This window comes from Melanotaenia boesemani, chromosome 3 (assembly GCF_017639745.1).
Source record: "Melanotaenia boesemani isolate fMelBoe1 chromosome 3, fMelBoe1.pri, whole genome shotgun sequence".
Classification (NCBI taxonomy): domain Eukaryota; kingdom Metazoa; phylum Chordata; class Actinopteri; order Atheriniformes; family Melanotaeniidae; genus Melanotaenia; species Melanotaenia boesemani.
Window position 1 is genome coordinate 33,317,238 of NC_055684.1, and position 27,880 is coordinate 33,345,117.

Consider the following 27,880-nt stretch of genomic DNA (forward strand, 5'->3'; position numbering starts at 1 on the left):
TGTTTCAGAGTTTTATTCTTTATGTTGTTGTTTTATCAATGATTGAACAACAGTACTTCAATAAAGATTGTGTGTGTGTGTGTGTGTGTGTGTGTGTGTGTGTGTGTGTGTGTGTGTGTGTGTGTGTGTGTGTGTGTGTGTGTGTGTGTGTGTTTGTACGTGTACCTGTTGCCTCCGAGTGAGTCTTGTAACAGACGAGTAAGTTTGGAGTCTCTGTATGGGACGTGTCCACCCTTCTTGGTCTGATCGCCCAACGCGCTAATCACATTTCCCAGGGCCAACTATCACAAAGAGGAGAGACGTACACTCAAACACGTCAAAGTAAAGTTGCACACAGGTGGAGCAGAGCAAAGCCTAACATTTAAAAGCACAAAAATTTAACATGTTTGGCCCTTGACTTACCAGACCACAGTTGATAGAGATGCCCTCTCGGGCCCTCTCTCCTGTGGCCCCTGTACGCTTGAGCCTCTCAGAGCCAGCCAGGTCCACAAAGTGGAACTTGGCCATCAGGGTTTCGTACTCTGGTTGGGTTATGGGTCTTGAGTCCACACCATTCAGTTCCCCGTTCTCCCCCGCTCCATTCTGCTCATGCTGGGGTGAGGGAGGACAAAAAAAACAGACAGGGAAGCAGGATGAAAGGTAGTTAATGAGTCACAGGAGCTTGCTAGGAACTGGCAACTCTTTCATCACATTGCATGATGCTATGTTTAAGACACACACTTTTGATGCTTTCGAGGAGCATCCTCAAAAACATCTGATTTTGCCCAAATACATTTTGTGTTTTTTAACCAGTCATTTGTCTTCCCTCTTTTGTTGCCTAATCTCAGTAGCAGCTGACAGATTTTTACATGAGGAGATGAAGATGAACTTTTAATAACATCCACCTCACTCCAGACCACACTGCCATGTTTTTTTTTTTTTTTAAATACATCTTTAAAACCCTCTAAAATCTAACTACCCCCCCACCCCCATCTCACCATTTGCTGCTGTTGACACACTCTCATTTGACAGAGATGAATGGTGAAGATGGCGTGAGAACGAGAGCTTTGGGCATTCATCTGTGTGCTGGCTGTGGTGCGGGACAGAGCGCCCAGCTTCAGACAGTCCAACAGCTGCAGCACAAACACACACACACAAAACATTTAGGACATTATACTTTCAGTTTAAAATTAAAGACAAACTGATAGTCAAAAAAAACAGGCAGGCTCAGACATTAAAACACACTGCATGCAAATCTAATCCAAATGTTGAATGGTTAGGCTCAGGTTTCGAAGAACTCATTCACCACTATAATTCATTCGTTTGATTTTTCTACTCCCAACAGAACTCTTCTTGTCATTTCTGCTCAAAGGAGTATCTGTCAACCACAGGAGTCCCTCTGCTGGTGCATCCTCTCCTCACTTTTGAAACAACCTCCTTCCTTCTGTCTTCCTCCAAAGACTCCATCATTGCCACACTTCTTCTTCCTCATCCTGTTTTGACAGTTTCATTCTTCTTTCCCACAGGAGTACCCATCTGTCTCCATTTGTGTCTCAGCTGTTTGATTTTTTGGGGGAATTTAATGCACAAATTAATTATTTATGCCTTCTCAATCTGCTCACACTTTTCTGCCCACGTAAGAGCTAAATACTGCTGCACATTTTGTCCAAGCCAATATTTACTGTAACCTTTCCTTTATATCACCACCTGCTTTCTGTGTGAATATCAATACCAGACAAACATCATGCAGTACTGACGTCCGTCTGTATTCATCTGTGAATTATTGTTTATTCCTCATATTCCAGCGCTATGCAGCGCAGCTCATCATTCAGCAAATTTTGCTTCAGCTAATTAGAACTTTCTTTTTCTTTAAGATTATTAAGACAGCAATTTCAGGTGGCCTAAGGATTACTCGGTTTGTTATATTATCAAAAAAAAGGTGCCAATGGAGATTAAGTTTAAGTGTATAAGTCAAAGAAAACTGTTCATTGGATTGTTAAAAAGGCAACTAAAGCCCTGTGTGATGGTAGAAGACTTCCAGGAAGATATATCAGACTTTGTAGTGGTGGTGAACTGTTGCAGTGAGTCTTCTTCTTCAGAAGAAAACTGTCCTCACAGCAGAATTCAGCAACTGATGTTTGCAACTAAAACAAACCTGATGCATTTTGGAAACATGTCCTATGAAATGAAGAAGTTAAATATAAGGCAACACAAGGATGCACAATTAAACGAAATAAGATGTTTTCAAAAGCTTATGCTGCAGCCAGTGGCATGGTGAACACTACTGCTGGAAAGCTGAATGGATAAAATAGAAAACAGAAGCTAATTCTGATGAAAAACATCACTTGATGAAAAAAAAAAACAGGGTATAAAGAGAAAGGCTTCAACAACAGGATACACTGGTATTTTTATTGTGGTCTGCACAGTCCCTTGAAATAAGCATCAAAGAATATTATCAGGGAGACCTTAAAAGAGAAGTGCATGAAAGGCTTTTCAACTGTTTCAAAGAGACGGGGGCCTTTTGCAAGAGGATTGAATGAAAATCCTGAAAGATGAAAAATATAGAATACTCTTAGTTAGTTTTAAAAAGGTCAGCCAACACGTACAAACAAGGACCCACCTCTTCCTCTGAGTGCACCAGCCTGGAAGTAACTCCTGTGGTGTAGATGCTGCCACTGCCATCCTCATGGATTTTGATGTTGGACTTCCTGCTGCGACTCTCAGGGTCTTTGGCTCCATCAAACAGGTCCAGGATCTCTTCGTTGTACAACTACAACAAATAAACATGTCAACACATGACCAGTCATTAAGCATGCTTAACGCAAGGCTGATGCCTCCTCCTATGTAAAATTGTTAGACAGCTGCTGTATTCACTGTTATTAAACTGTGAAAAATGGATTTAATTCTACAGCAGAGTCTGGTTCTGTCTTTTTTCATTACATCCATGTTTGTTGTTGAAACACAGCTTTGCACGCACAGTGCTCAACATGCTGAACCTTCTGAAGCAAATTCAGAGAGGTCAAAGGTCACAGAGGTCAGCTGGAAACTCAGCTGTTCCCACCTTTTGCTAAACACACACATAGACACATCTGTTTACCATCAACGAAGATAACCTTTTGACCTGAAAACCTACAGAAAACACGCTAATAACAAGAAGCAGGACAAAAATTAATATATAGATAAATTAAAAAATAAAAGAGAAAGAAAAATGATGTGTTGTCAAATTAGAATTTCTATTACAACATGATCATTAAAGTAATCAAGTAATACACACACACACACACACACAAACAGTACCCTCCCAAACACAGCCCAAACATTTGCCTGCCAGAAATCCACAGATGCAATGATTAATAGCCGTATATCTAATTTCTCCTACATGAGCATCCCTCCCTCCCTCTGATCCCTCGCTCTTATCTGTCTTCTACCCCACGGTGATGAGGAATAATGTCAGAGGTAATGGCAAACATTAATCAGGACCAACAATGAACGAGCAGACATTCCAGCCCATCTGTCTTCAGGCTGTCACTTCCTGTTTGTGGAAGAGGAGGCTGATCTTGTTGTCTCCCCTATTTTGTCCCATCTGGTTAGAGTTAATATGGACCAGGGGCCAGCACACATTCACACACATTAACACACAGCTGCAGACTGGCAAGTAAGATTAGCAATAATACAGCAATGTTTAATGTAAGATGAGGTTATATCGTATTCCGTGTCACCCACCTCCAGGAACTGGGCGCTGACTTTAAACTCAGGCGGATGCATGCCAGCCTCCTGGGCGCATACCCTCCGGTTCTGGATCCCCTCAAACAACTGGTGAACAGCCCGGGGGATGATGCCTTGCTCATGCGCACTGAGGCCCACATCAAAACCCGTCCCCATGGTATAGGTCTTCCCTGAGCCCGTCTAAAACACATTTCATCAACAACTATTTATGCACAGTGACTAGAATTTTGATGTATCTACTGATATTATGTTGTGTTTGTTTTGTTTTAATTAAAGCTGATCCAGATATTAGTTTGTCTTTTTTATGCTTTTTTATTTGATGTGGCAGTTATCATGCACAGATGCCACAATGTCAATTTTTGAACAACCTTTAGCATTCTAGTATTATATATTTATTACCAATGTAAACAATTAAAAAAATGTATATGTAAGGATTCATACCTGTCCATATGCAAAGACAGTGGCATTGTAGCCCTCGAAGCAGCCCTCAATGAGCTTGTACACACAGGTCTGGTAGATATGCTGCTGCTCTGAGTCGATATCAAACACAAAATCGTAGGTGAAGGCCTTGTCCTTTCCCAGGAGGACTTGTGGTTCTCCAGGTGTGACCAGCGTGCACACATGGCATCCTTCTATCTTCTCCTTGGCCATCTGAGGACGAATCCTGCAAGAAACAGGACAGAAGAATAAACAATCAGAAATACAGAAAACAATTTTATAAAAAAAATAATGTAAACGTGGTTAATTGTTGCTCTCATACAAATTCAGAACTAAGATTGAAGATCATGAATGAACACAAAAGTTGTAATTCATTAAGCTTATAAACCAAAACAACTTTAAACAAGGAAAAATTAGAATTTGAGATGATGCCATATTCATAGTAATTCATATAACTTTTCTTTTTTTAATAGGTCAGCTTATAAAATGTTGACAAGGCAAATAAAATCAATAGTCATCACTGTCATGTGGATCGTGGATGGGCAGACATCTTTTTCATTATTTTTTTGTAGAAGTTTTTTTAAGCTGAAGCAGTTCTGGACAAACTAGATATTTTTTTTAGCTTCCAAAATCTTTTGAGAGATATATCCTTCTGTTTTTTCCAGCTATGGCCAAAGCCAAATGCTTTCTGAGATGGTACTGTTGATTCTGCCTTTATAAACTGATCATTTTGGTCTGGATTTTGACATTATAAAAAGCATAACACAATTTTTTTATGTCATTGCTGATTAACTATTCCAACTATTTATTATATTAACTAGTCAGCAGTTTACAACGTAGGTACTGAAAATAATGAGTGACTCCACTTCATCGTCTGCTCAGGTGTGATGTGTACTTTGACACGTGCTGCAATTATGAGGCAGACAGGCTCATAAGTCATTATTTCAGCTACTGTTAATCCTTCTCTGGCTTTTGGGTTCTGCTGGGCTTTCCGCCCTGACAGGTAGTTCACTGCAAGTTAATTGCTTTTACCTGACATCCCTGCTTTACAATAATCCCTGATAAGGCATTTCCAAAGGGAGGCAGCCCTGGCTCTAGAACATCTTTGAACTTGCTGACACAATGAGGGCCAAGTCTTTAAGTTTACAGTCATTTTAATTTATTTGACAGCACAACGGCAGAAAGCCCTGCAGGCAAGAGGCCCAATTAATTTAGATGTAGCTGTTAAGATGGGCCACTTTGTTTTGTGCTTGTGCTGCAGTGCTGATTAACTGAGAGAAAATATGTTAATCTCACATAATGTGCATAAGACAGAAGGTCTGTCAGAGTGTGTCCTAGGCTTTCAATATGTATAATGTGAACACAGTGGGGAGGTAATCACTTTAAGCTGCAGAAAAAGCCATGAGCCAGCATTTATTGAAGTACTAGGTCAACCTCACCACATGCTAAACCCCCCAGTTCAATCTTTAGAACATGCAAATCAACTTCCCTCGTAAATTATGACCACACCATAGACTTCCTACGAGAGGGTGCAACAAAGACACACACAAAAAATGTAGAATATGAGAGAAAGCAAGAGAAATCCCTAACCACACACAGTTGTGATGGGATGGGGGGTAAACTAGAAAGACACCCACACAGTAACTCTGGAAACAAGTGCTGTACACATGCATTTAAAAAAAACAAGCCACTGTACTATCTTCAAATCACACATGGCTCCTCTTGAGTATGCAATAAGTACCACACCCACCACAAAGACACAAACAGCTAATCCCTTCACCACATGTCTTTATGTTGCCACAGAAACATACGTAAGGGCCTTTTCTGGCCCTCCTCCAGCCTTCAAGGCATCACTGCAAAGTCTTCCAGGAAAGAATTAAATACATTAGAAAAGTGTGATTCAGCAGCAGCAGCAGGCTCATCCAGACAACCTTATTACTAATAGTGTGACTTTGAAAGCAGCCTGCAGATAGATGTGTTCCTTTTATTACTGGATGTGACCTTGACACACAGGTTAATGTATCTAAAAGTGCTGTTTAAGCCTGTTAGTATCATAAAGTGGATATAGCAGAAGAGCAGCACAGTGGCTCTGTACAATGGACTGTAGAAGGACTGTGTGTGTGTGCACATTTTTCTCTTCACACCAAATACTAACAGTTTTTTTGGGGCAATGTATATAAGTCTGTGTTGGGTGTAGCATCTGACAAAAGAAAGAAACAAAGAAAAAGAATGAAAATCACATTAAAAGTTGGCAAAAGAAAGAAAAATCATCTTAGAATCACGTCTTTTTACAGAAATCTCTGACAATCTTAGTCATTACTAAGATATATTTTTTTTCTTGATTTAAAAGAAACCTTTTGTCTTTTATCTCTCTATTTTTCACCCTCACATTCATGGGCAAATATGAATGTCAGCAATCCCCTGACTTTATATCAAACACTGAGGCAGTTTTCACTTCTTTTTAAATCAAATACCAGCAGAACCAATAACATCAGCCTCCAGTTTGCTTAGCTAGCGTTAGCATGCTAACACAGCCAGGTCATGAAGTGTCAAGATTATGGTGTTGCTGTTGAACTACAGGCTCACAAAAATACTACCACATCCAACTGTCTCAGTGAACCAAATCACTCCTTAGATAGCAAAAGATGTTTGGATCAAATATGACTCAGATCTGCATTTTTGTTTGGCCCATTTTTGGCCTTTGATTTTTAGTGATGACTATGTGAGTGTGGATATGAAAACTTAGGCACATGACCACCACATGTAGCAAACAAAGAAAGTTATGTGATCTATGTCCAGGCCGGCACCTCATATTTGGATCACTTCTGGCCTTCACTTGCTGTAATCCTCGTCTAAAACAAAAACTGATACCTGGACCAAATGTGGCCCACACAACACTTGCCAGTGCCTCAATTGAGCCATAAGTGCAAGAAGTAACCCAGATTAGGCCCATGTGTGTCTACTCTTTGGGTCTGGTCAGCCCTACTACATCCATATTTGTAATCCAAGATGCACAGCTCCCTGAAGCAGTAGTCTAACCTGAGGTCTAACAAGCTAAACCTATTTCTGTATGTTGAAGGATACACCACATTTGATAGCATGAAAGCCAAGTCCAAAGCTAAAGCTAATGTCTGCAGGAAGTGTAAAGGATGTTACACCTTCTGTTTACACAGGGAAGCTTGTTTGACACCTTAACATCAATAACCAACTAGATAAATTCATGTAGAGAATAAGATTAAATGCAATAAGAAGCGCTATACCAGTGTTTCTACAAATGAGTGAATAAAGCATGAATTGTTAGAGCACTTTATAAAACCCAGATAGGATTATGAAATGCTGCATTACATGTGGACACTTTGAGTTTTTTTACTGTCTTGTAAATGATGACACACTACAAGACTGGAGGCTGTAGAAATGTGTTTGTGAACAGAGAAGGAGGTACCCAGATTTAGTACCTCAGACTACAGTCATAAACAGCACAAACTTTATGAAAATCTGATGTTTTAGGGTTTCCCATTATAATTTTCTCTCCATCATCATGGAAAAAAGAGAAACTCACACACAAAAATGACAATGAGATCCCGTCAGATGCCCCACAGGGCAAAGAAACAATAGCTTTCAATAATCAGTCCACACACAGACACACACAGAGTCACAATGCGGCTCAGCAGGACGATCATTTAAGCAAGCTGCGCCCACAAAGGATGGGATCCATAGCATTGATTGAAAGAGCAACTATCTCACACATGGCACACACACAAAGATTCAGACACAGACCACACATTCAATAACGCACATCTGATGCTAAAAATAGTCCATAGCACCAAGATTAAACGTCTGAATGACACAGAGGCGTGAAGGGGAAGCAGATTGTAGATCTTTGGTGCAGCAAATTAAGGTTTTTATCTCTTCTCATCTTAGTGTATAATTGGAAAATGTGTCAAATATCCAAAGGGGTAAACAAGTTCCCACAGAGCACACACCCACAGTCAGATATTTCATGTTTAAAATCCTCACGTCAATTAATGTAAAAGTGGAAGGGATGTTATGTCTTCACTCATTACCTCAAGATTTTGTCCAGTGGACCAAACCCAACTCTTTCAAATAAACACACTCATAATCAAAATCTAATTATCCACAAGCTTTTGGGGAATAACTTATTACAATATCCAACCCTATAGTGCTAATTAGCGCAACAATAATGAGGCAAGCAAACATATGCATGGTTTTCAGGTTTTCAAATGGCAAGATTGCCTCTTTTACTCTCTCTCACACACACACACACACACACACACACACACACACACACACACACACACAGAGAGAGAATATGTGTCACATCAACCTTGATATAATCTAAATTCTCTGATGCATGACTGGAGGGTGACATTATCAAAGGCATGAAAGAGGCAGCAGATCTCAGAATGCTGAGTCCTCCAAAGTTTGCTGATATTTTCGGCATTTCTCATCAGATTTCTGTCTCTGAAAGGTAGATGGTTCCTTAGATTACAAGAAAGCTGAAATGGGAACAAGGAACTGGCCAAAAAACAGCAAGTGCCTTTAAAATTTGACATGTCTCCAAGTAATAGGAGTCGCCTCGGCAAACATCGGGACCTCACAGATACAGAATAACAAAAATGAATGAAGGGATTTAACATTTGAGCTACTTCATGTAAAAGTGTAGATAGTTTGGAAAGGTTTTATGTGTGTTTCTTGTTTTTTAGTTTAAGCTCAATTTTAATCTCTCACAATTTATCTTTGCAGACAAAACAAACAAAAAAGTAATTATTAAATAAACAGGTCATGCCCAGTTTTGTGTATAAAGGCTTTGTCTTTAACCATCTAACCTGGAGACAGTTACCAGGTATCCTACAACAAGTGCTAGAGGACTTATCATTAAAACCTACAGCTCATGCAGCAAAGTGGACTGTCAAGTGGAATGGTAGCAGGAAACAGCTGCATAAAGGAGACAGTTATTGGCTGAAAGAAAACGTAGAATAAGAAACCTGCTATTCTCTGTTGTTAAATCATATCGCACTAAAATATGGTTTATGTATTAAGCATAAATTTAGGTATAAAATGTTTGCTTGAAATATCAAGAAAATTATATTTTATTAACAAAATGTAATTGTTTTTACTGTAATTTCATAGAAGCAAAGCTCCAGTGAGGCTCCATGTGCTCTGACAGTATAGCATGATGTGTCAGATTAAAAGAAACTGAAGCCAAAGTATTTTAGAAAAACATTATTAGTCTTGCAGAGATTTCATAATAAATTCAATAATCAGCACAACATTATCTATTAAAATGGCAAATTTATTGAAAAGTATGACAGCTCAATAATGCTGTATCATCTGAAATGATCAGGAAGCTATTAAATTAGTACCACAACCTTTTACACACACACACACATACATAACTGGCAGTCCCTCAGAGAGTCCAATTTCCTTGGGAACTGCACAAACTGCTCGGACTCTAATGGCTGCCTATAAGAACATATGTAAGTGTTTATGATAGTTACAGTATAAACCTTTTGCTGGTAGTGTTTAAATTACAAACTGAAAGTGCTAATACCCAATCATGTCTACTTGTGCATAATTTTAAACAACTGCTGACCTACAGTCCAATTACAACCCAGAAAATAGCCTGGACCAAATGCCGGGTCTGCTACCAATAAGAGGGAAGCAATCATACCGTCATGCTCTGATCACTGACAAGCGGCTGCCAGAAAACTTCTTGTGCGTGTTGGTGTGCGTGTGTGTATATGCGTGTGTGTGTGTTTAGTAATGTGTGTATGTTCATGCTCAATCAACCTTCAGAGACAGGCTGGTGATAGCCAGAGAGTTCATTTCCCTAATGTAAACACTTCAGTTAAGACACAGCGCGCACACACACACACAGACACACAAAGAGACAGGGTTAATCATATTCACTCGAGCTGCGAGTGTTTCAGAGCTCTGTTATTTTGTCTCTGGCACAGAGCCAGTGGAGGAAGCTACTCTCCATTAAACACACCATTTCTTCAGTACCTAAAAAGAGGATAACCTCTTTACATATTAAGTTAACTACTATTTGAACAGGACACCCCTTTTTCTCGGCTATTCGTATTAACTTTACAATCACTGCACTAAAAAGTGTCACTTCTTTTACGTCCTTCATCACACTTCCCTCTGTTTTGATCCCTCCCTCAGTTTGTTGCCAATGAAAACAGGCTACCAGGACAAAAGCCTGAATTGTAAAGGCAGTGGATGGGCCTGTTCCATTTTCCTTTTCCTCTTGATAACAGGAGAGATCGGTCATTAATGTGGACTTTATGTCTATCCCTCACTTCCTCACCCTCAGGCCCTCTTTCTTTCTGTCAAATGTCAGCCTGTTAATGGAAAAACACATATCAAATGCTTTTTGTCTGTTCCTTAACAACTGTTTTGCATGCAAACACACATTCATTCTCCTCCTCCCATCTCAGAGCTCATCCAATAACTGTTGACAGATAACTCAATAGTCAGGAAGTGTTTATTTGAAAGGCTGAACTATGTGCACGGAAAGGACACCAGTCAGAAAATATACAGATAGCTGTTCACACGGGGCAATAACGTGCATGAAAGAAGTATAGTCTAAGATCTCCGTCCAAGTCCTTCAAGAATCTCTCACCCGTTCAGAGTTGGTTTAGGGTTGAGAAAGTTGGTTTGTTTATAAAGAGGCTCCATGATTCATCCTGAAGGAAACAAACGTATCAAAGAGATAAATGAATGCATTCATGCATAAATGCGTTCACAAAAAAAACACTGACTCGCTAAACCTGAAACTGTTAAAGCTGCACAAAATTATTTTAATGACTGCTGCAATGATTGTGTTTAATGTGGAAAATGTGATGATTATCTATCTATTAATCTTAGTGTGTGTTTTGGTTTTACATCTAATAACTTTGTAGTTTTGGTTCTGTCATTCTCCACAGGGAGCTGTTTTCTGTGAAAAGGTTGAGGATCTTTACAAAAATGATCCGGTGGGCTGAAGAGATGATGGGTGTATCAGGGGAAGACAACAGGAAGAGTGCTGTCTTATTTTCCAATAGCTTATTTTATTATTATAGCTGGATCACATTAAATACATAATAAGGAATAACAGTGAAAAATCCACCTTTTCCCAACACTCCTTGTGATGCACAGCATGCTACCTTATTTGTTGTAGTTATTTTCTCTCATTTTCTTACCCAGTGGGGTCTAGAAATGGCTGTAGGACTGTCTGCTTTGCTTTCATGCTGATACTTATGTTAATTTATCAGTCCAAAACCCATTTGAGAGAAAATGTTTTGAGTTTGGCCATCTGATCCTCCAGGGCAGCAACCTTTCTCTTAACCTGTGACCTCCTCATGTCCATATGAAGGTTAAAGTAAGAATAGAAATTATTAGAATAAGAATTACTGTTGTCACTTGAAAAGGAAATGTATTATTAGAAAAAAATAAATTAATTGATCAAGTTTCATAAATCAATTTTATTTAAATTTGAATCAATTCAAACTGATTAATCAATTTTTTAACCCAGCTCCGCTACTTGCATAAAACAATTACTTCATTAGTATATTGTCATTAGTAAAATCAATAGAATCATTAAAATCTGTCTCCATATCCTCCTTAGCAGCACACAAAGAGTAAAGGATGTAAAGAAAACATCACTACTCTAGCTGCTTCATGGAGACCTAAAAAAACAAAAAAATGCTTCCACAGCTGACAGGCTGAGAAGCATCTGCATGAAAAGAAAACAGCCTCTAAGACTGCTTGTACGTACATTTGGCTGGGGTTAACAAAAATATATATATTTATATTCCTAACTGCAGCTGTCTGTATCCAAAAACCAAACTCAGCTTCAAGCTGATGCCAGGATCCCATCCCTCTCCTCCCGAAGTAAGCTATGGTTAATATCCTTGTGTTGTCATCCCACTCACCTATAACCACTCAGGGAGATGAATGTAAAACTCGTCACTGCATTATCTTTCCTGCTAACCCTCTTTCACACACCTCCTTCTCTTTGTATTTAGAAAAGGCTCTCAGGCATGGCAACTGTTTTCTTATTGTGTGCCAGGCAAGTCCATTCAGTGTAGTCTATGACTGGTGCAAAAGAAAAGAAGTAGAAAGGTTGATGTGTTGTACTTTATACTAGTGCTGGACAACGATTAATCTATATGAAGACAATGCAGTAAATTTTGGTTTACAAACACGAAATCAGGGGTCTGCAACCTGGGGCTCCACCGTAGTCTCTCTTTAGCTGTGTTTAGTCTGATTGACCTATATTAAGACTTAAAATTTGACCACTGGAGGTTTCTCTGAAGACACCGACTATCCAACACCTGCAGGATTTCTTACTGTACAAATAATTTACAGTATAATCCTGGTCCAGAATGCAATGTCATCAGTGTTATGTAGCACACACTTTGCATGTTTTTGTTAACTTTCTGTCATAAACGATTATTTGTAAATTTAGACGCCACTATAAAAATGGAAAATGTTTTATTTCTATAAAAAAAAAAAATTCAGATTAGACAAATTAATGTTCAAGGCAGATGTGTGAACATGCCTGCAGGAGATCATAAAGTAAATGTGTTCCAGTTGTCTGTCTGTGTTTGTATTCTTATAGTCAGAGCAATAACCGTTCCACGCAATTTCCACAAAGACCTTCCAACATTTTCAGTCCAGAACAACACAAAGTACGCAATTATAGCAGAGCAATCCTAAATTATTCTTCATAAAACCATTTAATGCGCTCCAAAGTGATACGCCTCTACACCCAAGCCTGTCTGCTCCTGTTGAAGGTAGCCGATTTTCCAAAGGGCTTCAGGATGCATCCCTGTTGATTTCACTGCACCACATTCACAACTGTCAGCTGCTTGGGTGTTGTCTCCGCATACACACCACAGTCTCAATTTCTCATAAACTCTAATAGCACTCTGCTGTGGAATAATGCACAAGCACCTCCATTTATCAGCAACTCAATCACATTGATCCTCAAATGAGCATGATTGTAAAGCTGCTTCTTGAACTGCTGCCAAACTCAAAGCCCTGCATGTTTATTAGCATAAAATAATTATCCCAGCCCTAAGAATTTCAGAAAGGAATCTTTGGGAACCTTTTGGAGCAGCAATTCAGCTAAATTAGTTAACTTTTTAAAAGCAGTCTTTTTTCAGTGCTGAATAAAGTAGATACTGAAAGTAACCTCTGTGGGTTACAATGGTACTAGCTACATGTTGGGCATAAATGATAAAACTAAACAACCATCAAGACAAGACGTTGACCATTATGATGTCTTAAAATGATGAAACCTGCATCCCTCTCTACTCAAAGATGTTCTTTGTAGGTCTATAATGATCCAGAATGACCAATGGGAAAAGTTTAAGACTACAAGTTTATTTTCAAAATCATCTGCTAAGTAGTTTGTCTGAGAACATCTTCAGTCTGAGATGTTTACCTGCAGGGTTTGTTACAAACTCCAGATTCCTTTAGATTTAACTTCTCAATAATCAAAAATAACAAGCATGTCATATTTCCAAACCAGTAATAACCAAAAACACCAACCACCTGAGAGAAGCTTCCAGTCAGAGTCTTGTAGAGTTTTTTTACCGAGCAAAGCTCTCTCTCTCTCTTTCTGAAATGAGATTACCCGGCTCGACCGAGATTACATAAACAGGAGCACTGAGTCTCCATCTGGTTCTGTTCTGTATGCTTGTACCATACCTCCGCTTAGTGCTTTGTCGTTTATCAGAGTTCAGATTAGGATTAATCCAACTGACGCAGCCATGTGTGTTCGTCTGCATCCATGTCACAAAAAATGACCTTGCTTGTACTTTCAGGTATGAACATTAAATTTCTCCTGACTGTTCACCTCACTGTCAGAAAGAAATTCTATGCTGACGACACAGCTATACAAAAAAGCTTTTAAAGAAAAGTGTGACTAAAGTTTTACTCTAATTGAAAAAAGTTTTCCCACACAGTAAAAGAAAATCCTGTTAGTTTTAAAAATGTGTAAAAGGGGTGTTAACGCAGGCCCCTGAACTAAATGTCCAGTGTGTGTCTGTGTGCTGGCTCTTGTTTTAACTTGACTAACACAGCTGGGCTCTTATCACTGCCCGTATGAGCATGTCTAAGCCACGTTTCCATAGCAACCAAAAAAAGATAACTGTGCAAATTCTCTCAAAGAAGTTCAGAATTGTGTCGAAGGGCTTAAAAATAAGGAAGTACGACCTTTTTTACTCCCTTTTCTTATCAGTAAACCAAGAAGTCTTCAAGGAAATTCCATTCAGCCTGGATAAACATAAATTCATCTAAGAATGCAAGAGTGTTAAAAGGGAAGAGAGATGGAAATAATGGATATATATATATATATATATATATATATATGCTTTGTTATGATAGTGTTGACAGAAAATGGGGGGAGAGATGGAGGATGCCATTTAGGGGGGTTGCTCTTTTAGGGACAGGAATTATAATTTGGATTTTTTAAATGCCCTATGTTACTGTAAGGCAAAGTAGTGAGTTTGACTGATTTGTTAACTGAGCTGGGCTTACAAATCTTAACAAGCGTAAGGCGTCATAGAAATTTGCAAGAGCTGCACCCTTTGTCACACTGTGCACCTGACAGAAAACTTTTGAAAAGATGTAGAGGTGGAGCCAATTAATGCTCTTTGAATGATTTAATCTCTCTGTTGCCCTCTCACTGTGTCAGTCTGAGCCATTAAAGAGAGCATGAGAGTGAAAATTAAACCAAGTACAACAGAGGGTGGGTAAAATGGCAATTTAAGAGGACTGTCGCATGTTTGACATAAAGAGCCCTGAGAAGTCTGGAAATCGCCTCGACCTATTTTGGGTTAGGAGCTCTGGGCATATCAGTGTCTATGGAATGAAAGGAGAGAGGCCCTGAGGTGCAGCAATGGATGGAGGAGAGGGGGACCACTGGCTGCTAAGGTCAAAACAAGATGACTAACAAGAAAGAATGGATGAGATTATGAGAGAGAGTCAGAGAGTGCTCCAAAAGCTCTGTTGATGAGTAGCAGTCACAAAAAGCAGGTTTTCAGGCAGTTTTAATAGTTTAACCCAAGTAGCAATATTCCAAGTTACTTTCATTTCATACAGCATGTGAGTCGGCACATAAAGACAACAAAAGCTTCAGCTGGAACTGACACTACTGGGAATACCTCTAGTTTTTTGTCATACAGCAAAGCAAAATATTTCCAGTTAGAAATGTGGGTCAATTTCATAACAATGGATCACTCTGGTAGACCAACATACAATTACCATGATATAGAACAACCTATTAAGTTTTTGCAACAGCATCCTCAACAAAAGCAGTGACATGTACTCTGCATCTTAAACACCTAATGTAGCCTAACTGAGAATGTAAAATATCCAAAGCACCATCAACACCTTCGGGCATTTTAAAGCTTTCACTAAAACCTCTTTATCAAAGTTCTTACTCATTCATTTCCTACTTTTGGTAAGAAAAACAGACTCTAAAACAGTTTGGCTGAAACATTTTGATTATATAGCTTCAGCAGGCTGAAGGCAGTAGTCCATTTAATCAGTGCTGCCATTGATTTTCTGGATCAGCAATCTGCTGTGATTCCACACATAAAACCATCAACAGTCTTTCTTTTCAACCTCTTATTCTTCCATCTTGCTGTTCAGTCCATCATAATCAATTAAAGACACTTACCATAATGTCTGTGCTATGCTCTTATTATAATCAATTAAGTGCCTGTGTGCAACACACCCGCTGCCAGAATGGGTCATGGGTCTTGCTCTGAAATCTGTCTCGCTTTGGGCCTGCAATCCTCCACATGGGCCCCGACGTCACAGCAGGCCAGTGGGCCGGTGGCCAAAGGCCTGCACACACATGCAAAATTTCATATGCTGGTCCAACACTTGCCAAGGGAAAGGAGGAAATAAACAATAGACACCTGACTGTGCCTTGTGCATGACCAAGGTAAGGTCTGTTAACTATGAATGACAGAAGATAGCATCAAATTAAATGGAATGATGGCAAGAGAGGTCATTTTTTTAGCCTTGAGCTTTGCCTGAAATATAAGACAGCAGGACACCAGGGGAAATAAAGAGTCTGCACAAAGGCAGTACTTTTATGAAGATAAGTGTTTGGTTGGGGTGGGAGCACCAACGGAGAAAAGCATTAGAAGTCCTGGTGAAAGTCAAGTTAAAGTCGACCATTATACATTACGTTTAAACATGAGTGGACCAAAGTGCTACATAAACAAGAATATCATCAAATTAGATATAAAAAATAAATCATCATCTAATAAGAGTAAAATTTGTAAACTGCAGTTGCTATTAAGCCAAGATATCTTGCTCAAACACAACTAAAGTCCAGTAAGAGCTCCCAGGCAGACTGGATGCGACCCATCCCTTTTTTAAAAAAAAAAAAAAAAAAGCTGGACATACTTGGCAACCTGTCCAGGGTGTACACTGGATAGGCTCCAGTTTCCCCACAACCATGAACTGGCATAAGCTGTATAAAAAATGAATGAATGATTGAATGAATGAATGCTTTCCTTGCATTTAATGTGCCATTAAAATTTATGTTCCAGTAAATCATTCAGGACCATATGTTGCAAAAACTTAAAAATGTTCCCTTTTTTAAAATAAATAAATAAATAATAACATGAATTACAGCTCCTCTCTAACATAACATTTAAATGGTTTAATTGCAGCAACAAGGAAAATACATTTATAATAAATAATATAAAAAGTAAGATGTTCTCCTTGTTTTGAATTAATATTAAAGGAGTCTTTCATTATTTATCTTTTATTGTGTGAACAGTTTATTCACCACCACTCACAGACATACAATACATGAGATCCTGCGTTCTAATCCTCCTCCATGTTCGCCTTATCTATGAAACTGACTTCACAGACCGGCAACCCTGGAGGCCTGAGGCCACACTGCCAATTGGTAATCTGCGATGAAAGAACGGGGTTCACATACTCTGTGCACATTGGTTTGACTGGTTGTGTTAGCATGCTGTGTTCCACACTGGAGAACAATGAGCGAACTGGTTCACTAATGTTAAAATGAGCATTTCCTTAACCGAGCCCGACGTCAAGGACAGAGTTGTCCCACATTATCCAGAAAGACTCGGGTCAATTCTTCAAAAAGTATCAGCTAAATGAACAGTCTCTCAATATCTCCATCAGGAATGTATTTTTAAAAGACACAGACTGGTATCAGACAATTAAGGCCTGTCTAAATGCACCACTGTGCTTATATTTTCTCAGTCGTCGCTCATTGTGAATGCATCTAAAAATATTCAGATTTCTTAATTATCAAAGGAAAAGAAATTAGAAGTGAAGCAATTATTTCAGAGTGGAATCAAATTTCCCATTTTTATGCTGATAACATCAGGTAAAGTAGGACAAAGCTGTGTAGAAAAGCTTAACAGATCAAGCATGAAATCTTGGCTGTGAAAGATGTTGGCAAAGGCTTAAAGCCTTCAAAAACTCCCTCAATTTGCCATCAAAGTCACTGCCCTAAAGCTTTTCACATGACAAAAACCTTACCGTGCTTACAGGGCTGAGATGGGAGCAATTTATCTGAATGTGGATGGTATATTTAACTGTTATTCAAAATGCTAATGATGAACTACAGAATAACAGACCTTTTCCCGAATTACAGTAAAATCAGAGAACATTTTAATCCTTTTCAGTGTTGATTGCTACAACATGAGCTGTAAGAAACTAAACTTCTCACTGCTGTCAAACGCAACCATCATTCAGCTTCAGACGAGCATCTCTCATTGTTACAGGAGCACATCATTCCGCATCAAGCAAGCCAATTCTGGGTCAATCCCTACCCCATTTCCTCATCCCCTCCTCATTTAACTTCCCTCCCCCTCCCCTCATCTGCTCTGTCTGCTGCTCCATGGGGGGGTGGGGGCATGACAAAGAATCAAATTAGCTTCCTCTCCTACATTTTCATGACAGACAGTCTTGTCAAGGTCAGTGAGAAGCCATCCCCATTTGATTCTAATGAATTTTAATGATTTGAAAGAGGGAATAAGAGAATATTAAAGGTTGCAGACAGCACTGTGAATTGTGAGAAACACAAATCACATCAAATACCATAAAATTTGTTATTAACTAAATCAGAGTTTAGCTTAATTGGAACTGGGAGATTGAGCAGGGAATTCACAAATAGATGAAAGGTTAAATGCTAAGTGGCAACAAGCAGCCCATAATGTAGACATAGCCAAAATGTACTCAATATATTATTCTATTATTTATACAGCGATGATTTTAGCAGCCTTATAAAGCATGTGGAGTTTAATACTCCTGCTTATGAAATTACACATTTGATAGTTAGCATTTAAATTATTAACTATATGACAGGAAAGCAAACCTGTATCTGAATTTCTCAATAACTGAATCATGTCTCACAAATGCTGAGGTGGTGGTATTTAGCAGATAACTTTATTCACCTTTTTCTTTCTAACACAACAAATGCAGCTGAGCGGCAGACAGCTGCCATGACTCTGCTTGTCTGTCTGCCTCCCCGGAGCGCTGGTTACCATTACCACCCGCCCTGCCTCTTTCTGTGTCAGACAGCATTTAGTATGAGTGCTAATGTAGCCAGCCACCATGTCTCAATGTCTGTCTGTAGGAATGTGAATTTAGCCAGGGGATACAGGCTTTTCTACCAGATGTATACACACACATGCAAATTCTCCTTACCATCCCGGTAGAGGTGTAAATTATATATTTAAGAAAATTGGACTTTGCCACAACGAGTACAGAGAATGTTAGATGTCTTAATGTGGAGAGTTTCTGATTATTTTGACCATCATTATTTTGTTTGCTCACCATTTTTGTAGGATACTTCTTACAAAGAAGCTGTCTTTTGAATGCACACTAACTTAATAATCATGTTTTGATACAACACTGCAAGTCCAAAGCAGTAGGTTACAATGTGCAGGGATCTAAACAACGCTAGTGCATTAGTCAGGAATTTCATCCTGCATCTCTCTGGCAAGGTTATCTGTTTTCACTCCCTCTCTTCTCCTTTCCATTCTGACCCTGTTTTTAACCAATCAAAACAAACTACTGATGGTTTTGAGGCAGCAGGGGGTATACCTTGCATGGCACCCTGGTCTAACATAAAACATGGCATAGATGAGTCTTTATATTCTCCATTACCCCATTAAATTTATACAATGGTGCACCAAGTTTATTAGTTAAGTTGTTTTGCCAATATACACATAAAAGCTGTGTACCCAGCAAACATAAAACATCCCTAGGATGTCCTGTAAGGATCTTCTTGAAACACCCCGGCATATGTTGCTGTGAGGGATTTCCCTGTTATTTACCAAGGACACTGTTTGCAAGACAATCAAAAAGCTCAAGAACAGCCTCTAGCCAACTCTCTGAGCATCATGCACAACTTAAACTCAAAGCCAGTTCTTCCACACTACAGTTAAGCACCCACTGAGTCATACGTACTACTGTGACAATTCCCACACATGTGTTTTTCTAATCTTATTTGCTAACTGATTTGGAAGATAATTTATCATGAAATTATCTGATGCACAAGTACTGAAAAGCCACTGTTTCAGTGAGTAGCTTTATAACTATATGTATGAACACACACACACACACACACACACACACACACACACACACACACACACACAACAGGTATGTATAATGAACGTCCCAGTAATGTTCTGACTGCATGCATGGTGAAAACAGTATAGCAGTATCAGCAGATATCGGCTTTAAAATTAAGTATCAGATATCGGCCATTCCACCGATATAATTACCCAGATAAAAACAGCCACTGGGAGGACATAATCCAAATCTGTTTTAAGTAGGATAGGGTGCACATATCTTACTTATTTTGTTTAAAAAGTATTGTCATGTTGTACATAAATCTAGTTGAAACATTTTTCTTATTTTGCAGTAAATTAGACATCATTTTCAGCTTTTTTTAATATCTGCATTTGCCAACAGACCAACATGACAAAGAGTTTTCAGAATAATACTGCATTTTATTCCCACAACAGAGGAAACTAGATATTCTCTGCTTTTATTTTATTTTATTTTTGGGGGGAGGGGTATCGGTATCAGTTATCCTCCAAATGATTTGTAAAATATTTGCTTATCGGATATGGATCAAAAACCCAACATCTTGCGTCCCTAATGGTGAAGTAAGAATGTAATCTGGAGTACCTAAAGGGGACATTCTTGTAAATGTCATACACGTGTATTTTGAAACAAAGTTAGCAACATACACAAAAACAGAATTCAGCAGCTCAATAAAAATGTATTTAAGAAAGAAAAAAACTTAAATAGTAAAACTAGTAAGACTTGAATAGTACTGTTACTCTTTTGCCAAATAAGCACACACTATCTTACATCAACTTTCTAAAGCTATATCGGGTTAGCTTGCATTAATCCCATGTGGACTAATTAAGTCATTTTCTGGTATTTCTACAAGATACCATCGTCCTGTTACACAAACCTGCTAGATAACAGTCGTAGCAACTTGTAACAAACACTACATAGCACTTTTTGTTCCCACAAGACACTTAGGAAAGACAATTCTTTCATTTTCCCTGTTTAATACGTTAGCATGCTAACATTTGCTAACTCGCTGTAAAACAAGGTAAAGGTATTAATGATGGACATTTCACCAGTTTTTAAGCATAAAACTTTTCTAGACAAAATCCTGAATTATAAAGTAATTATAATTCACAGTATGAGCACCTAATTTCATGCTGAAACTGCCCTGCTGACACCTCTGTCTGTTTGCACATAGTGACAGAAAGCACACTCAGAGACACAAACCCCAGCTGTGATTAAGCCACTTAATCTTGAAGGTGATTATGGGCCAGCTGGTCACTCACACACATGCACGCACATACCATCTCTTCATATCTACCCAGCAGACAGAGGCTGAACAGCATGCTTCAGAAAACAATAATGAGAGTAAGAAGAAGTTGAATTATTGTACTTCACATTCTTTTAACGTCACATTCTGGCAATTCAATATACAATTCCACTTTAGAGACTGAAAAAGCAGAAGAGAATGTGAGTTTTTATTGTTTTGTTGTAAGAATGGCTGAGATCAAAATAGAGAAGTAAATAAACACTTTACAGTCTAGACACAACACCTGAGGGCCTCCATCCCTCTGCCTCTGCTTCTCTCTGCGGGAATATGGCAAACATGTGCAGCTGCACCCAAATTATTCATACACTCTACACTCAGACACACACACACATGTGCAGTTTATATTTCCACGCTACAGTAGCCCTTTTGACAACAGACGAGACACTTGCTCCTTTTTCCCCAATTCACCCCCTCACTCGCTCTATGCCCACCCCCCCACTTCTGCGTCGACCCCTCTTTGATTTTTCTTTGTATTTGCTGTGTTGAATTGCAGGAAGTGTTGCTCTTTTCAGGGGAGAGAGAGCAGTTTATTAAACAAAGACAACAAAAGAAACTCCACAAACCTCTCCTTTTCCTTTAAACCTTTCCACTCAACCGTACCCTCTAAAAATATAGCCTGAACCTCATCCACATTACCCCTGTGTCTTTATCTGGATGGGTATATGTGAGTTTGTGTGTGTGCAAGCTCAGCAAAGTGCACAAAGACCTGCAGTGACATCAGACTCATTCACACTGTGTCCTCTGTCTGCGCTCGCCCAAGAGGTGCTCTGTTTAAAGGGCTTCTGTTAACCCCCTTCCCCCTCCACACACACAGCCTCCGATGATCTCTAAATGACCATAACAATGTCAACACACACACATGGTTCATCAAAATATGCGGACAGCAAAAGATCTCAGAAGACATCTCTGTCATTTTCAGCCAAATGCAACCATATGAGGAATTCATTATTTTCTTTCTGACCACACAAGCCATGACAAGGGTTTCCTTGATCAAGCTACATGAATGATGCCAGTCAAGACTGTTTAGAAGGCTAGCTGACATATGATGAGACCCTGATAACAGCAAAATGCAAATGCTGAATTAGACTGAAGCGCCTTTCATTCCTCACTGAATTCAAATAAATATACATCTGTTTGTGTGCGTCTGTGTGCATGTGCATAAGTGGACAAACAGGAGGACCTGGGGGAAGATGGTCAAATGGTCCCATTTTGGCATTTTACTAACAGTTTCAGATTATTTCACCCACTGCGTAGGCAAGAATGAGCAAGAGGAAAGAAAAGCATTTAAAGGGAAGTTTAAAATGACATATCGTGAAAGGAGAGCACCACTTTTAGTCAGGAGAAAGGAACAAAGTTTCAGACCGACTTCAATAAAAGTCAAGTCATAAAAGCTCCTGATTTGTCTTAAGTCCATTTCATTAATTCTGAGTAGCGTCAGCATCAGCAGCTCACAAGCAGGAAATGAACAGGAAGTGAGGATAGTTCAGCAGCAGCCTTACAGGAAGTTATTCTGCAATAGCAGCACACCATCTGGGAGTGCTGATGCACTGAGTTGGGAGAAGTTCATCAAATGACTGCCTGCAAAGACACAACCCAAATATTTGAATCTAACACACATAATCTGTATGGTAATACAATTCAACTTGTCTTTTTTCTTAGCACACAAACAGGTTCCTCAGTGATCGTCTAGCAAAATCACATTACTATTACAGCTTGTAATTGGACTCTTTAGCCAGAATTATTAAGAAGCCCACTTTGGAAAGTTCACTGACGCCTTTGCTCTGCAGACCTTTTATACCCCTTTAGCCACAAACAATCTGCTACAGCACTTAGCCCAGAGATAGAAAATGACCAGAACCATAACTGTCATACTATGTCATCATGACATTTGCTGTTGATGCATTTCAAATCTCATTCAAATTACCAAGAGTCTGGAATGAGTAAAAGTATATAAGGTTTATTTACAGGAGAAGTATTGAATAAAGGATTACTTGCAAGTAATGAGAGTGGTCGTCCCGACTCGCGTGAAGTCGGGAGAGACTCTGGGGATTCATCAGAGAAAAACAGATTTATTCAGCTGGTCCCCAGCTGAAGGTCAAACAGCAAAATAATAAATGAGGAATAGAAGACTGAGTGCTGCCACTTTCTTCCAGTTTTCAGACAAAGCCCACATACCACAACAAGCTGATATCCCAAACAACTATTGCTGTCTAGCAGGTCGAAAACCAGCCTCATATCAGAGCTCTGGGAAGAAAGTGGTCAGTCTGACCTCACACACGCATACACAATGAAAACTGTAACTTCAGTATTCTGTAAAATGAGAACACACAATATGAAAATGTAATAGTGAATGGATTAACAATAATAAATGAATAAAGAAAACTGAATATACATGTGATTATTATATGAGTATATATGAGTGATTACCATATGCAGCTAAACTACAAGTGACACATGCTTGCAGCTTCATTAGCACTCATGCCACAAATAACATTCACACTGATCCATGAAATATTGGAGGGTTCAAAGGTAACAACAGCCATACAAAACAAAACAACGTGACAATGGGGGACACAATAAATGACTGACCACAAAACCCCCGAGCAGCCAATATTAAATAACAACACAAAAATGACCCCAAAAATAATCTAAAATGAAAACATGTAAACGCCACTGGGCAAGGAGGAAGTGATGCACAGCTGCAGAGGGCCAACTTGGGCGTGTGCGCTTCCACGTTTCCTGCTCCTCTTCCCTCCCTCGAGTCCAAATCACTGATTAGAAACAACTTGAGTGCGACTCCCATCGACTAATCCTTTCACTTTTCCCAACCGGTGACTGTAAATCTGCAACAAGCTGCTGGTGGATTTGCAGGACAGTGAATGTTGAGACCAAGTGTAAGAAATCTCTCATGAGGATATTTAAACTGCAGCACAATCCTGTGGCCAGTAACCTTGTCTCATACTCTTTCCCACCAAACCCAATCATTTAAACAAGAACCCCCTGGGGAAGCACGTAACCCAGACATAGCATGTGTGGCAAACTATTAACACACACAGGAAACAGGCGAGACGAGTAGCCGACACAGGACATACGTCCAACAACAAAACACCTCTTTTTTTTCTCTCATTTAAATCCTTTGTGTATCAGCTGTGAGGGGCCCTTTCCGGTGCTATATTCTGCCACTTCTTTGTTTTGAAGCCAGAGAAGCACATTAATTGAGTATTTAAAAAAAACTGCATCACAACAGGTCTATTTAAGACTGATCGATCAGTAATTCATCAGCTGATTTCCATCACCTTTCAGCTACCGATGCCCTGCGTCACAAGTGCTCATAATGCCCCATTCACCCACCTGTGGGTTTGCAAAGAACACTGAATATTTTATGCTCTCTTTGCAGGTCTCATTGCTGTTTCTGTTTCATTCTGCCACATTCCTGTCATCCTCCCAAACTACAACAGCATGAAACACAAAGAAGTCAACTCTTTGGTGATTCCTTAGATAATCTGCTCAAATTAAACAGGGAGCAAGGCCTCAGGAGAAACTCTGTTAACGTGAGAACATCTAGTAGCGGTCACAAGTTCAGGGACCACAACTTGTGCTTAACAGATTTGTCTTTGTGCCTATTTATACGCAGCAACATAGGCTGACTTAGCAATTCAGCGTTAGACTAGAGGCTCGCTGGGCTGATATGAGTAAGTGACAAAGAGAAACAGCAGGAGACAGAGATCAATATGCAAATGGGATTTTACACAGTGCTCATAACTCTCATGTCAAGTTTCAACCAACATGCACATAAAAGCTAAATTATTGGCATTTAAAGCCGCACATGGGAACACTCAGGGCCAGTTTTAACGTAAAGCTTTCAGTGGGGGGGTAAATGTAGCACTCAACATAAAATCAGCAAGAGGGCGTGGGACCATGCTGCAGGTGAAGTGAAACCACATGTGCTTCTCTACTTGTTCATTTAACTGAGTAAGTGAGCGTGTGTGTGTGTGTATGGGGGAAGGAGGGTGGGTAAAATGAATCTACTTATCCTTATAGCACTAAGCTGATTTTGTAATAAATGCAGCTGCATGAAGATGCAAAAATCCAGGCTGCAAGCACTTTAACAATAGCTACTTACATTACATGCATGTGGTCATGTCTGACCTGACTGCAATGCAGATCCAGAGTGTGAGAGAGGGAGTCTCTGTCCAATCCATTCCTCAGGCAGTTAGGTCTGAATGAAGGATTGTAGGCCATGTCACTGGGTATAGAGACTTTGTTTCAGGAAGGCAGAGCAGACATTCAGGAAGTAGATGCTAGCGTTTTCAGTTAGCGTGTTGGTTTCAACCTCACAACAGCCTCAGTGACCCCCACACATGCACACACAAACCGTAAGCACTCCACTGTATGTAGTTTGCCTGAGGGCAACACAACATGGGAGCAATTAAACATCATTCCTTCTTATCAGCAGAGACTTTTCTCAGAGAAAGAAGCTCGGGGGTTGTCGGGGCGGAGGGGATTCTGGTTCTCCGACAGGAAGTTATCCTTCTCCATGTGTTTATTTGGCTGCTTCCCATTTCCTGTTAAACAACATAGAAACTTTTGTGACACTCACAGGGCATTTAAATATAGATGAAGTGATGAAAAAGAGCAGTGCAAACTCGCCCATGAGGGGTCATGTAATTACACAAACTCTGCTAAGTACACGCTAATTAAACTGATTTAATTGGACTGCTGTAATTAGGAAATCCTTTGTGTTGATTAGACTTTTTTTTGTGATTTTTGTGTGTGACAACAATGGAAATAAGCTTACACACTGATGCAAACACAACCACATCATGTATCACCTTCCATGAACAAACCGCTACACTGGTCTTTATGCTTTACTCGATCACTTCAGCTGAGCAGCAGCTACCAGCTGTCGATATAGTTTCTCTTTTAACCTTTTTTTTCATGTATTTGTGTGTGCGTGCATGTGTGTGTGTTTGTCAGCAGAACCTACTCTTCTTCCTGTTTCAGTTGAGGCTGTGAACAAGCACAAAGGAGATTCACTTGGTGGCTGACTAGAGACTGAAACATCCCCCGGGGAAATGGAGTGACTGGTTTTGAGTCTCATCTTAAAAGGCCACTTTGTATGACCGACCCCCATTCGCAGCCCCTGCTGAGTTCAATCAGTGGATCTCAAATGGGGTCTTTTGGCCTTTAATGGTTCCTTACTGAAGAATTGTTACATTTCCTAACTTGTGCCCAGTTAATCCATGCCTCACTTTACTGCACGTGTGCTGGCAAAATGGCAATCCCTGAATGATGACCCACTGCGACGCAATGCTTGACGTGACAAATTCTGGGAGACTCTGACTTACATGAACTGTGGGTCTGTCAGACCACCACCTCAGCTACATACATACTTTAAAATGAGCACTCATTACAGACACAACCATAACCGCACGCCTGCTAATTTCAGAGCCTGCCATCAAGCAACTGCCAGCACATTTACACCATCTCTTTGAATCTACAATTATTTTTAGCACACAGAGCTATCAAGCAACCAGAATCCTCATTCCAATTCAAAAGCGGCTGTGCTGGCAGGGCTCTTGGCTTCATATCCATCAAGGCAGTGAATGAGACAGCACAGGAGGAGACCATCTCTTTGTGCTCATTTTATTTGGAAAGGCGGGATAAGAAACGCACAAAAAGGCTTTCATGTCCTGGTTATGGCACTCAGCTATGCACAGGTTAGGAGTTAATTAGACCCTGTTCAGATAAGGTGAGAGTTTGTTTTATTTGAAGTGTAAGTAATGAGAAATGCTTGCACAAAAATTGATTTGGAGAGAAACGCCCATTATCCTCCCTGCACCTGGCTGCAGCTGCCCTTGTCACTTCATCCCGTGTTGAATCCTGAATTTGAGCTGCTGCTCCAGAGAAAACAAACTAAAGCTGAGGAGACATCTCGGGCCCTAACATGAAAACAGTCATATGAAGATCGCATGGCACAGACACATGTTTTGACTTATCAATACAGTGCAGAGCACCACCCATGTATTGCAAAACAAGGTGAAATGTTCTCTATGCCTCTGCGACCCAGTGTGTCCTACAATAAACAGGGGCATTAGAAGCTTTAATAATGAAATGATTTCATAAGTGTGCATATTGCATTTAACTGGTCGCCAAGAGGCACAGACACAATGTGGTCTGCGAAGGTCGGCATATTTCTGGCAGACAGACGTCGGAGGCTTACCTCAACGCAACCTTCACACAGCAGTCTCCCTGGCTCGCCATGGTCGATCTTTAAGGTCCACCGACGGGATGTGGAGTTTTTCTGCTACGTTATGTTTTCGGTATGTAAGCCGTGCGCTGCTGCGGCGGGCTTGGGTGTCTCAGGTCAGCCGGAGCAGCCGTCAAGACCTGCCGGCTGTGAGGTGCCTCATCGGGACTCCTCTTGTCTTCTTCCTCTCCTCCGCTGTGGCAGTCATTTCTGTCTGACTGATGTTTTTTTGTCACATCGCTGTATTTAACCCGCTTTTTTTTCGTCTCGTGGTCTGTGTCAGTTGCTACATCCTGTTTAAACTGCGTGTAAACGAAGCGTGTGCTCCTCTGTAACCACAGCGCTTCTCTGGGTGATCAGGCTGAATGAGAGCTGAGACAGAAAACTAGATGGGGTATTGCTGCGTTCAACAACTGTCGTAAATATTGAATGCTGTGAGAACTAAAGCACTTGACACACCAAACTTCTAACTTTAAATATGAAAGCAAAATAATTTAGTAAATAATAAATAAAGAAATAAAGAAACCTTATTGTTATCCATCGTATGT

The 27,880-nt window shown here is 39.8% G+C and overlaps 1 protein-coding gene across 4 annotated transcripts in view; it reads right to left on the bottom strand.

The window, feature by feature from the left end:
• Positions 1-27,671, bottom strand: part of kif21b (kinesin family member 21B) — a 64,073-nt gene extending 36,402 nt beyond the window's left edge. For all 4 annotated transcript variants that reach the window (XM_041980741.1, XM_041980739.1, XM_041980740.1 and 1 more), the window contains exons 1-7: positions 27,306-27,671; positions 4,147-4,369; positions 3,703-3,885; positions 2,600-2,749; positions 978-1,112; positions 403-591; positions 166-281 (exon numbers count right to left, since the gene is read on the bottom strand). In XM_041980741.1, coding sequence (XP_041836675.1) covers positions 166-281; positions 403-591; positions 978-1,112; positions 2,600-2,749; positions 3,703-3,885; positions 4,147-4,369; positions 27,306-27,346 — 1,037 coding nt within the window. In that variant the 5' untranslated portion in view covers positions 27,347-27,671. The remainder of the gene's footprint in view (positions 1-165; positions 282-402; positions 592-977; positions 1,113-2,599; positions 2,750-3,702; positions 3,886-4,146; positions 4,370-27,305) is intronic.
• Between the last annotated feature and the right edge of the window lie 209 nt (positions 27,672-27,880).